The following is a 13,033-nucleotide window of genomic DNA, read 5'->3' on the forward strand; positions in this document are numbered from 1 at the left end:
AGTGATGAATGACTTGGTGATACTAATCGCCACACTACCCCCTTACCAGTGAGCGGAATTATGAAGTTGCGTAAGTGAAAGTGACTTTTTCTGCTAGGTCCCATTGTTTCGGAGATTCGGTGTGTGGAATTCCTTTAGCTGATGTTGAAGGAGTTGTATCCGCATTGGTAACCGGTTGGCTTCAACGTTTGCAAATGCTAGGCAACTCAAATTCACTGACTCCTCATTGCCTGTCGAAGAGCATATTTGGTAGTGTCAACCTTCAAAAATAGGTTGGATTGCACGAATGCTATCTCGGCTTCGAAGAAAAATTTTCCAGGAAGATAGAGACCTGCTCCAAAGCAAAGATGGACTGCAAAAGCCTCAACATCGTCTTTCAAAGCGGTCCACACTCCGGGATGAACACGAATTTGTTCGTCCAGCTCATGCCGCTGGGCGGTAAATAGTTTTCTCTGTCTTTTTAGAGCCGATGTGTTTAACGAGAGGGTGGAAGATGATGTCTGGTTACCATCAGAGCACCAAAATATGAAATCCATGCGACCATGGGAGAGCGGAATATAGTGTTTTTGTCGATTTTCTTGGAAAGAGTGACACCACGTCAACAGGTGATACAGTCAATGCAGGTAAGCACTGCTGCGCTGGCAAACCAAGTTCAGTTCTAATGAGCGGTTTCATTGACCATACTCGGATGCCACTGTATAGAGACGCAATAACGTAGCGACGACCACTTCTGTGAGAGCGTCCCAGTAGACTGGATCAGCTCTCAGTTTTAAAAATTTCAGGGTTAAGTTGGTTTCAAGCATGGGTTTCAGCTCGATTTTAGCTGTCTTCAGTACCAATAGGATAATTGTAATTGGGCCATCATCGAAAAAAGGCATCCATAGAAACATCGAAATAACTACTACAATTGAATTGTCAATCTTGTTGAAGAGATGATCTCGATGATTTGCGTGATAAAGTGAAATTGCGCGGCTTCAGCCACGAAATCACGTAAGTGGCTCAAGAGTGAAAAAGTACTTTCCCTGAGTGTTGCAGAATTTTTAAGAGAAGATCCATAGAAATTACCAATTTCTGTTATAAAGTTGGCCGAAAACCGCGTCTCTCGCTTAACCTGTCGGTAGATTGCTGCAATGGGGAATTGATGTTTGGAAGCCTGGGATACATTATTCACTGCCCCGGTGGCTGTCTCCCTTTTTAACTCTGGAGATACAAGTGTTGGTGCTGAGAAGTGGCGTTTAGGAAGACGAGGCAGGAACTTTGTCGGGCAAACGACAACCAAGTGGCCGAGGAGAACCTCTATATTGGTGGCACCGGAAGACGCTGTATCACGTTGGTTCGCTGGCCGTGATGCAGTAGGCGAATGCTCCAAAGGCCTAATTGGGACAATCAGACCGAATCTGCACGGGGGCTCACTTAAAGTAGCAGTAGGTCACGAAACCTTACCAAGAGGATACTGGCACCGTGGGAACCGAGATAGTCATTGAATTCACATGTTTCAGGGAAGTTCTTGTTCCTAGTGGGAGCTTCATGGGGGTTGTGGCTACGTTCAAGCGAACAGAAATCTTTGGGCCTCAAACGTGGTGTTGCGTTGTAACTGGGGTTCCACACTTCTTAGTTCGATAGAGGTTTAAGTAGGTCTTGCATCCACCAGTATGAATGGTAGGCCTTACATCCAATATAGACTGATATCGTTGTGTTTGACTCAGCGGGACTCTGATTGTAGCCACAAAATCAATCCGTGTCTTACGAAGACCGAGGGATTAAGTCACCGTACAGGTACTTGGGGAGTGATATGGTGTCAAGTAGTCGATTTTAGAAAGGCTCTAGGACCCACGTTGCCCCGTTGTTAGGAAGTCTGAAATCACGCAGCGTCGGAACACAGCTGAGATGCTGCCCATGCTCTTCGAGGATTTTCAAGAAAATCAGGCTGCCATCGATAGACGTAAAAATAATGTTGAGTCTTCACAAGCATGTGTCAACGTAGCGTATTGAAAAGTTTGGGCCACATTGTGAAATTTAAATGTCATCGCTTTGAATTCATTAAGTTCAAAAGAAATGATAATTGCGTTTTTTTATTGTCCTGTTGCAATAGATGTGTAATATCAATCAAGTCAATGAGAGAACTCTAGTAGGGTTGGATGCAATCAAATGAAGAAAATGTAGGCAAACTGCTGCGTTAGTATGGACGGAAACCCGTGTCAATTCATCTATGATCTCATTATCTTGCAGATCTTTGACAATTCTAAAATCGGAGGTAAAGTCTGCTCCAAGAATATCGGTAGTACTACGTCGACGCAGAAGATTTCAAGGATTAGACTGTCATTTGCTATGGCTCCTGGTTTCTGAGGAAGATAAATTAACTTTGAGCTTCTCGACCCGTTTACTGATACAGCACCGCAAAGTTATTTCTGAAAATAGGGTGATCTTCATCCAGGTTATGTTTCGAAAGGTGATTGGAGGACAATCAACTACCAGGGGATGGATAAGAACCGTGAACAACGTCTTCACTATTATTAATAAATATGTTACAAACTAGACGATACCCAAGAGTAATTAGACTCGGAGCATAAGAGAGTATTAGGCGATGACGGCTTTACGGTTTCTTACCAGGGCAGAGGCAAATCATCAGACGCTGCCTCACCTCTGCCCTAGGAGCAGCATAACCGAAGCGGCTCGCACATTATTATTTTTCAAGTTTAAAGTTTGGGTGCTAAGCTAAGTTCCGCGGGCCAAAAAATGAGGGAGTAAGTTGCTCTCCATTTGATGCGGTCCGGCATCAAGAAAGGGTATATGAGAGGGTAATCTTCACAAGAGAGGTGGAGAAGATTACAAAAATTCCATTGCTTCCATCAACTCACTGTAAGCGCACAATCAGTAACGATTCTAACCATTGTTTCACAGATAGAGTGGCGCGTTAAACTTGGTTAGCTTGCTTACGACAGGGGAATGGAGTCGGGTGATCTGAGCATCAAACTCGAGATCAGGAGTAACGTAAGAAGAGACATGAGCGTGTTCATGAGAGTGGATAAAGGAAAGGAAGAGAGCCAGGAGTTACTGGAGAAGGAACGGAGGCCAGGAGTACTAGGCCTAGAGAACATAGAAAAATTAAATTATCGACAGAGGATGAAAGGAAGAGAGGAGAATAAAACGGTTAGGACTGCCGGTAGTCTTTCAGAGAAATCTTCGTACAGGAAAGGAGGATATGATAGACATACGTTTGGCGGAAAGACTCGTTTGTGACAGAATCGGAAGTGGAAGAGGAGGGGGGAAAAGATTGTTTCAGCGAGGAAAGAGGACGTAAAAGCTATCAAGGCGCCTCCACCAGTTGACTAGCCAAACTTAGTGCCATCTCTATCACAAAGAAAAGCAGAGTAACCTTCGTGAACCTCAAAATCTAAAATCCTATCATCTAAACAGGTTGGCGTGATGTTAAAATGCTAAAACTAAACTCGATAACTTAGTCCTTAGACGCCTTACATCTTGGTAAAAAGGTCTTATATTTGCAAAATGGTTCCAGATCGGCGAAGCAGGCGGAGGGAGGCTGTAAATTTTCTCGGAACTTGACCCTCTAATAAGGCTTGATGAAGACCCCTTGCGGTCAAAAGAAAGATTGGGTGATAGTATCGAAAGTGTGGGGATATGTCACTTAGAAGGAAGCTATCACTCGATCGGGAGAGCCATCCTTCGTCAGTTTCACACACGAGTGAAGTGATAGAGTTGAGTTCCGAAAGGGTGGAGCAGGTTAGCCTCCACACGGATAGTTGCTTCGGTGGTGGGGCTTCGGTGTTTGAACCAATCGCAAACGTAGTGGTTTATTTTCACATGGTCACAGGAATATGTAGGTAGGTACGTATACCTGGTTGCCCCGGGGAACCTTAATGCTGCAAACTCCTAAGATCATGAAGGAAGTGTGAAGGGATGAAGGAAGGCAAGGAGCTCACTCTTCCAGGTCTTGGAAAGCAGCCAGCGGCGTTCAGCAAGGATAGAAGCTAAGGCCGATTGCATCCAAAGAACAATCCTCGGCCGTAGGCCTATTTCCTCTTCTTGGAGAAGTAGAAGACAATACAATAGGGATGACATAGAAAATAGGGCATAGTCATCAGTTATCAATGGGGTTGTCATCTTTGTTCGATATGTGATCAATAAAGGAAGCCTCCCTTAAACTAGGTGCTGTAGCTTAAAAACGAACCCTTCTCCTCAATATCGAAAGCTATTGTGACGCTTCTTAACCTTAATGGGTATCAGTCAAAATTCTCTCTGAAATCATTTCACAGTATCAGCTAACGAAAATACAAAGGCTCTCCAGAATACCACCACCTTACTCTTCGCCGGCCCAGAATGTCTAGTTGATATCATCGCTCAAAATACATCATACAATTGAACAGAAAACAAATATCATGTAATATTAAACAAATGATGGTGGCACATTGCAAATTACTATACAGTGCATTTCATTAGATACAAAAGACAAACCAAATTGCAGAAAGTTGCTATGTCATGTCCTTGCTATGATAACGTGGCCTCTTCCGCACAATCGATTTTCCTGCTTTAAGGGAAAAAGTCTATGAAATCTAATAAACGACTGCTGCACATTTAAATGGTTGCTTTCAAGGAGGTAACCAGTAGTTAGAACAATTCAAAAGTTTTCCGGGTCCAGTCGTATTTCGAAACTAAAGCTGAACAGACGCAATATTCTTGCATAATATCTGCAACAGTAAATACCCACAACAATAGTGTAACTGGCCATAGTGACCATGCCTCTGAATATTAGTGAAAGTGACAAAATTTTAAACCCGATGAGGTGGGCCAAAAATTTCAGCTCACCTGAAATTGCTTTAGCATATGTTCATAGAATGGGGAAAGAAGGTGAGTTTCGTGAACAGTTGCATATCTTGACAGTTTTTTGGTATCACTTAACCACCGTAGCTCGATCAAAACTAATAGCCCCATACCAGCATATTTATAACTGACAATTAATTCCACAACATTAGTGCGAATTCAGATCCACAGTGTAGCCTTTGCAAAGTTTGAGTCCTAATAGGAAGAATGTAAAAATTCATCAGTTAGTCAGCATCTAAAGATGTTAACATCTTTGTCCCCAAGGGCTCCCTTATCAAAGGATTAATCATCATCATCATCAACGGCGCAACAACCGGTATCCGGTCTAGGCCTGCCTTAATAAGGAACTCCAGACATCCCGGTTTAGCGCCGGGGTCCACCAATTCGATATCCCTAAAAGCTGTCTGGCGTCCTGACCTACGCCATCGCTCCATCTTAGGCAGGGTCTGCCCCGTCTTCTTTATCTACCATTGATATTGCCCTTATAGACTTTCCGGGTGGGATCATCCTCATCCATACGGATTAAGTGACACGCCCACCGCAACCTATTGAACCGGATTTTATCCACAACCGGACGGTCGTGGTATCGCTCATAGATTTCGTCATTGTGTAGGCTACGGAATCGTCCATCCTCATGTAGGGGGCCAAAAATTCTTCGGAGGATTCTTCTCTCGAACGCGGCCAAGAGTTCGCAATTTTTCTTGCTAAGAACCCAAGTTTCCGAGGAATACATGAGGACTGGCAAGATCATAGTCTTGAACAGTAAGAGCTTTGACCCTATGGTGAGACGTTTCGAGCGGAACAGTTTTTGTAAGCTGAAATAGGCTCTGTTGGCTGACAACAACCGTGCGCGGATTTCATCATCGTAGTTGTTATCGGTTGTGATTTTCGACCCTAGATAGGAGAAATTGTCAACGGTCTCAAAGTTGTATTCTCCTATCCTTATTCTTCCTGTTTGACCAGTGTGGTTTGATGTTGTTGGTTGGTTCGTCTTCGGTGCTGACCTTGCCACCATATATTTTGTCTTGCCTTCATTGATGTGCAGCCCAAGATCTCGCGCCAATTACCGCCTGCTCGAACTGGATGAAGGCAGTTTGTACGTCTCGGGTGGTTCTTCCCATGATGTCGATATCGTCAGCATAGGCCAGTAATTGGGTGGACTTGAAGAGGATCGTATTCCTTGCATTTACATCAGCATCACGGATCACTTTCTCGAGGGCCAGGTTAAAGAGGACGCATGATAGCGCATCCCCTTGTTGATGTCGAATGGTTTTGAGAGTGATCCTGCTGCTTTTATCTGGCCTCGCACATTGGTCAGGGTCAGCCTAGTCAGTCTTATTAATTTCGTCGGGATACCGAATTCTCTCATGGCCGTGTACAGTTTTACCCCCATCATGGGCGGCTTTAAAGTCGATGAACATAGGGTGCAACTGTTGTCCATATTCCAAAAGTTTTTCCATCGCTTGCCGCCGAGAGAAAATCTGATCTGTTGCTGATTTGACTGGAGTGAAGTCTCTTTGGTATGAGCCAATGATGTTCTGGGCTATCCGGCCTAGCAAGATAGTGGAGAATATCTTATAGATGGTACTCAGCAACGTGATACCTCTATAATTGCTGCACTGTGTGATATCTCCCTTTTTATGTATGAGACAGATAATGCCTCGTTGCCAATCGTCAGGCATTGATTTGCTGTCCCACATCTTGAGCACAAGTTGATGAACCACTTGTTGTAATTGGCCACCTCCATATTTAACCAATTCGGCTGTAATTCCATCGGCTCCTGGCGATTTATGATTTTTTAGCCGATGAATTGCACGGACTGTTTCTCCTAAACTTGGTGGTGGCAGTGTTTGTCCGTCGTCTTCAGTTGGCGGGACCTCCAACTCGCCGATGTTCTGGTTGTTCAGTAGCTCATCAAAGTACTCAACCCACCGCTCCAATATGCCCATTCTGTCGGAAATCAGATTTCCCTCTTTGTCTCGGCAGGATGAGCATCGAAGTGTATAAGGCTTCATCCTGCTGACTTGTTGGTAAAACTTCCGCGCCTGGTGCGGTTGCTCCCCGTACTTTTCTAGTTCCCAGATTTGTTGGTTCTCTCAGGCTTCCTTTTTCCGTCTGTGAAGTCGCTTCTCCGCTCGATGGAGTTCGTGATAAGTCTCTGCGCGTGCCCGGTGTTCTTTGAGAATGCAACATTACTCGGTATGCGGCATTCTTCCGTTCCGTTGCTAGCTTACATTCATCGTCAAACCAGCCGTTCCGACTCCTTTTGCGGCTGGGGCCAAGTATGTTTGTGGCCGTATCCATGATAACGTTCTTCAGGTGATTGTGAAGATCATTTGTTGATGCTTCATCTCCAGGTCCTCTGTTGACTGCAGTTATTGCGGCATCCATTTCCCTCTTATAGGTGAGAGGCTTCACGTATGAGAGGTAATTCACCGCGTCCGTAGGGATTCACAGTTCTTTCTACCGAATCTCGTATCAGTAGGCATAACCGTTTCTGAGAAAGTGCGTGTGACAGGAAGACAGACAAATGGACAGACTGGGCATTCGTCAGCTCATAGTGAGCCGACTACACCTAGTCGGGATATCTCGCAGAAACCAGTGCCTGGTCCATTTAGGAGAAACTCATCGATCCTGCGATCTCTCTCGAAGTCAACGTCGCTGAAGGATGGAAATCAGGGAATCTCTCGAAAAGCTAATAAATGTGGAAGTACATGGAGGAGAACCAAACGGAAGAATAGTGCCCTATTCGGAGGGTTGTTCGAAGTTGTTGGAATTCATAAAGGACGAATATAATGTGCACCAAGCCATCAATAACATCGTCACAGCTATTCAGGTTCGATACGACAGTGCCAAAGACGATAAAAATGCATTGAAGAAAGCAAACATCACTCAGGCAACAGAAGTGACACCCCTTAAAACCCAAAGGGCGGAAAACTTAAAAAGAAGAGTAGAGCGGGAAAAGATGATTCTTTTGGTTGCCCACAGGGCGCGAAGAAGCAAAAGGGCCCCTCTTTGGAAAAGAGAAGTGGCCAAAATCGTGGAAACAGCGGCGCCGGCTTCAAAAAGGAACCGGTGAAGCATGGATCAAGGTTGGCAGAAACAAGAACGCAATACGCAGAAGAATATTATGATCTGAATTAATCATCATCTCTAAAAAATGAAATATGGCATACGCTGATATCCTCAAGTAGGTCAAATACGACCCGGGACCGATGGACCTTGGAGAAAGCATCAGCCGAATCAGACATTCCCAAAAAGACGATTTGATGCCTGAAAGTCTCCGCGTAAAACGACAGAAAATTTCCTCAGCAAGGTAGAGAAGTCTTTAGGAGAAGAGGCACAAATACGGGCTAAAAAGCAGGAGATTATTATACAATGTAAAGATATTGATGAAGTCACTGTCAAGAAAGCAATGCGCGAGATCCTAGAAAAACAGTCCGGAACACGAGCTTTCCACGAAGCAACGATTCAGGAAGGCATATGGAAGCATGCAAATGGCAACTATAAGCTTACCAGGGGTAGATAAAATAAAAATAGGTTGGGTTGTTTGCAGACTCATAGAGCAGATGTCCCTCAAGCGCCGCTTTAGGTGCCTCGATTTTGGCAACATAGCGAAGAAACGCACCGATGATTGGGGTCGGTCAAAAGGATGCAGAAAATGTGGAGGCGAAACCCATATATTCAAGAAGTGCAAAGCTGATACCGCATGAACTCTTTGCAAAGGGAAAAAGAGCGTCGACTGTCGGCATGTCATAGGCAGCAGCAGATGACTGGTTTTTAAGAGAGCCTGGGCGGCAAAGTAGAAACGAAGTTGATACTCTCACAAACAACAGAGTCAGCAAGCCTTATCGCAACAACGTATGGAAGTCAAGGCATCCAAGAAGTGACGAGATTAACTATCGCCTGACTCAATTCTTGTCAGGGCATGGCCAGGGGAAGTATCTGCATCTAATTCAAATTGTATGATTCAGGCAAACTGGTTCGCGGTTAATCCGCAATTAAAAGGATACAAGTAAAACTTGGAGGAGCGGAGTGCGAAGAGCGGAAGGTTTAGTCGTTAAAGTGCAGTCCTCCGCACGAGGTAATACTTTGCAGCGATCCTGTCGGGAAAGGAAGAAGGAGAAAGTAGATGTAGGTTAGTGGATGAGAATCCCACACCCTGCTGTAACTTGCCACGTGTCCTTTAAAGATTTTCATTTCTGTCCATAAAAAAAAGGGTAGACAGACCGGTTTAGAGACGAAGGTGTTCAAACGAAGCACAACTCTGCCAAGAACACTAACAACAAAGGCAAAAAATGATTAGCTGAAATGAAACGGCTGGTCAAATAAGGCGATTTCGACACCCACCGCATCTGTTCAAGATGTACTCGAGGAACAGCAACTAGATCTATACAGGAGAAATTTATCAATTTTAAGATCTCCTCCAATACTAAAAACGGCGAGACAAAGCAGTCTCTAAAAGGACACATCCGACCAAGACTCACCGAGAACAGAGCCCTGATCCGGAATAACTGCCTTTGATTTAACTTGGAGCTAAAATAGTAGTCCGAATTTATCAAGGACAAGCACAACGTGCAACAAGCCATTAAGAGCATGGTGAGAGCTATCAACATGTGTTAAGTGCCTTATGTTTGGTCATTTCGCGAAGGCATGTAGCAAGGGCGTTGATCGGGCCGATCGATTCAGAAGGTGTGGGGAGATTAGTCATATTGCCAAAGAAGGCAATAAAGACCCCAAATGCTTATTATCCGAAGGAAAGAAGGGACGACATTACCGGTATATTGCCCGAAGTCCTAAATGCCCAGAATTTAGAAAGAAGTTGACTTCAATGAGAAAGTGAGGTTTATTCAAGGTCGCTCAGGATGCACTTGAATAGACTACCTACGAACTTGAGATGCAAATTGCCATCATAAGCGAAAAAGCCGTTATGGTGGTGTATGGGTTACAGATTCGACTGGTGGAGCAGCGATATGGGCATGCAGTCGACAAACCATATAATGTGCTGCGAGTCAGACAGCGGCATGGCGGAAATAAACGGAGTATATGTGTACAGCTGTTACGCCTCACTAAGTCTAACACTGTCTGAATTCGGAAAAATGCTTGACAACCTTGTTTTGAACCCAAAGGGACGTAGTCCAAGGGTAATTGGCGATTGACAATGCAAGAGGGTGCAGTCTATTGGATGCTTTTGTCCAGGTGTATATAGTTCTAGCCAAGTTCTAGTCCAAGGGGATCTTTCCTGCATCATGGAAGCCCGAGAAGATAGTACTACTGTATTTAAGACTGAAGGTTCCAGGTGAGCCAAGCTAATATAGACCCATATGTCTTTTAGACGCTATAAGTAAAATGTTGGAGCGAGTACTTTACAATAGATTACTCTTGGTTGTCGATAACCAGGGAGGCAGTATGGGTTCCATAAAGTCAGATCAACCATTCATGCCTTAAAAATGGTCGCTAGGTTGACCGAAAATGTAATTTGCGGAGGGGGTTGTAACAGCAAGTGTTGCGTAATGGTAACCCAATTGGAACCTTATACGAAAGTCTCGGGCGACGATTAGTGTTCCGACCTATCTCGCTGCCATTGTGGACAACTGTTTGCGAGAACGGACACTGTAGTATGACACGTATGATTGACTCCAGGAGTACGTGTTCTAGGCGGATGTCCCATAAACCCCATTACTGAGAAACATTATGTGCAATGATGTACTTAACCTTCCGATTCCGAAGAAGGCTCCGGTGGTAGGTTACGCCGACAACACTGCACTGGTAGTAGTCACAAAGCATCTCGAAAATATTAAGTCGCACTCAAGCAAAGCAATCGGTTCTGTTCAGGCTTGGTTGGTTACCGCTTGGTTGGCGCTTGCGGAGGAAAAGACAGAAGCTGTTCTCATCACCAAGCGCCGGAAGAGAAATTACGACCGCATTAGAATTGGGAATCATATCATCATCACTTGAGGGTGATGATAGACGCAAAACTCAGTTTTAAGCAACACCCACCATGAGTGTGGATCTAGTAAGAATTATGCCGAACGTAGAGGGGGCGGGGCATACTTGCAGGCTGTTCATACCTATCTGGCTATGAGTTGCTGTAAGCAGTCCCAGTTTATGGAACAGCACTGCATGCCAAGGCACATAAACTGAGTGCGGTCTACAGAATCTACAGTTGGTGGTGTGTTCTAAATTCAGGATGTAATGTGATGGGTATCTGCGTTCGTCCTGTGGTTGCCCGCGGTGAGCTTACCAATTGAACATGTTCAATGTGATGCTAATGAAACTAAAGTACAAGCTGACTGGGTGAATGCCCTACACTCCACTTATGGAGTGAACAGCAAACATTATGCTAGATAATTTCGCCTTACCTTGAATGAGTACTTGACAAATAGAGTCGCCTACAATCTCTCCATAAATTAAAGTAGATACGCAATAATCTACGCTTGTGAGATATTTTCAGTATTCAGTCAGCACATCATTTATTTTACCATGCGTTCACCATTATGCTCGCCCGAGATGAACCCTGGTTTGACTCAGGTACTCATTCACAGCTGATCGACTTGTCTCCGAATTTAAATTACAATGGAGATCCCTCTGCTACCAGCGAGATTTGAACCGAGACGTTCCTTTGCGACAACTTAGGAGTTAGAGCACTGACTCCTAACCTGCGCTCATAGTTAACGACCTTCCCACCTGAAGTTCAGTTATTTTGCAAATATGATCATACCCCTTTCCATCGTTTTACCAAGAAATATAACTACAGTACACATAACATCTTCCTTTGCAGGAGTCGAGAAACATGCGAAATACTTGAAAAAGGCGAACATCAAATATGGACCTGGGGAGAAACAACTACTGGACATTTACTATAAAGAAGATGAACAAGGTAAGGAGGATATAGGATAATCATATTTCAATATTTCCAATTTCCTATTTCATTTTATTTCATAGGGATGCCCGTTGTTGTCTATATACATGGTGGTTATTGGCAAGACTTCAGCAAAGATATATCAGCGTTTTGGTTGGCTCCATATCTTGAAAACGGATGTCGTGTCATTTTGGTCGGTTATGATTTATGTCCTGCTGTGACCCTAAGCGAACTAGTCAATGAAATTAAGGACGGACTGAAGTATTGTTTGGAATACGCGGCAGAAACAAATGCTAAGTAAGTATGGTATAAGTAGCCGAGTGCCAAAGACAATTCCTGGAATTCAACCGATGTTAGAGCGCTGGTTTCTATCGAATTCCAAAGTAATACATCTGAAGCCTCAATCCTTTTCATATCCCTTTCATATCTAACTACCAGACTCTATTTCAGGGCGGTTTCTATTATTGGACACTCAGCCGGAGCCCATTTGACGATTTCGGCTTTGGATAGGGAAACATTGACACTACCAACCATCAACCTAGTGAAGTCCATATATCTTGTGACTGGCATTTATGACTTGACAGTACTCATCAATTCTTCTGTGAATGAAAATAATAAATTGACATTAGATGAATCGAATGTTGAGCAATTGTCTCCAATGCTATTCGATTATACCTACTTAAGGGGACACAAACTGAAAATTTATGTGATCGCAGCCGAATACGAGAGTCCACTATTTATAGAACAATCAGAAGGAATGAACAAACAATTGGAGAAGTTTAACATTGACTCTCAGTACAAATTTATATCGGGGGTCGATCATTTAGACATTTTGGAACAGCTTGGGAAGAATGATTTCGAATTGACACAATTGCTTTTGGAAGAATTGAATTAGATGAAGGCTCTTTGCCCAGTCATGGGTAAAAAACAAATTATTAGAGAAGCCAGAATAGTTGCGTTAATTATCCACTATTTACATTACTGTTACTGCACAACATAGACGTATGATAATAAAGGTCTAAATGTAAACTTAAAATTCTCACTTCCAATTTCCCTGCATTAGTATAAAAACAAGTCGGATACCAGAATTTCGTCGGTTCAGGTATGAAACCAAAAATAGTCAAAATTAATACCTACTCCTCAAGACCTTCCATTTGATACCCCACATGGATATATTCGGTGAGGAAAAAAATTGCATCCCTCTTTTAGGTATATGGAGACCTCTCCAACTAAAGCAAAACCTAGGGGAACCAAAAATAATGAATGGACCAAAGTGAATCCCCAAAAGCGAAGAAATCGAAGGTGCGAATTTGCCCAGAATCAATTGTTATG

General features: G+C 43.7%; 1 protein-coding gene across 1 annotated transcript; it reads left to right on the forward strand.

Moving 5' to 3' along the window:
- The first annotated feature begins 4,594 nt into the window (after positions 1 to 4,594).
- LOC119650943 (kynurenine formamidase-like) lies at positions 4,595 to 12,731 on the forward strand. The gene is made up of 4 exons (XM_038054173.1): positions 4,595 to 4,866; positions 11,621 to 11,719; positions 11,785 to 11,998; positions 12,152 to 12,731. Exons 1-4 carry the CDS (start codon positions 4,755 to 4,757, stop codon positions 12,594 to 12,596), a joined length of 870 nt encoding a protein of 289 aa, XP_037910101.1. The 5' UTR covers positions 4,595 to 4,754; the 3' UTR covers positions 12,597 to 12,731.
- The last annotated feature ends 302 nt before the right edge of the window (positions 12,732 to 13,033 follow it).

The sequence above is a fragment of the Hermetia illucens genome, chromosome 3, assembly GCF_905115235.1.
Source record: "Hermetia illucens chromosome 3, iHerIll2.2.curated.20191125, whole genome shotgun sequence".
In the NCBI taxonomy this organism is placed as follows: domain Eukaryota; kingdom Metazoa; phylum Arthropoda; class Insecta; order Diptera; family Stratiomyidae; genus Hermetia; species Hermetia illucens.

Coding starts and splice junctions, on each gene's coding strand:
- LOC119650943 (XM_038054173.1), top strand. CDS start 4,755: ATGCCTCTGAATATTAGTGAAAGTGACAAAATTTTAAACCCGATGAGG. Junction 4,867..11,620: donor TCATAGAATGGGGAAAGAAG/GTGAGTTTCGTG, acceptor CTTCCTTTGCAG/GAGTCGAGAAACATGCGAAA. Junction 11,720..11,784: donor CTATAAAGAAGATGAACAAG/GTAAGGAGGATA, acceptor TTTATTTCATAG/GGATGCCCGTTGTTGTCTAT.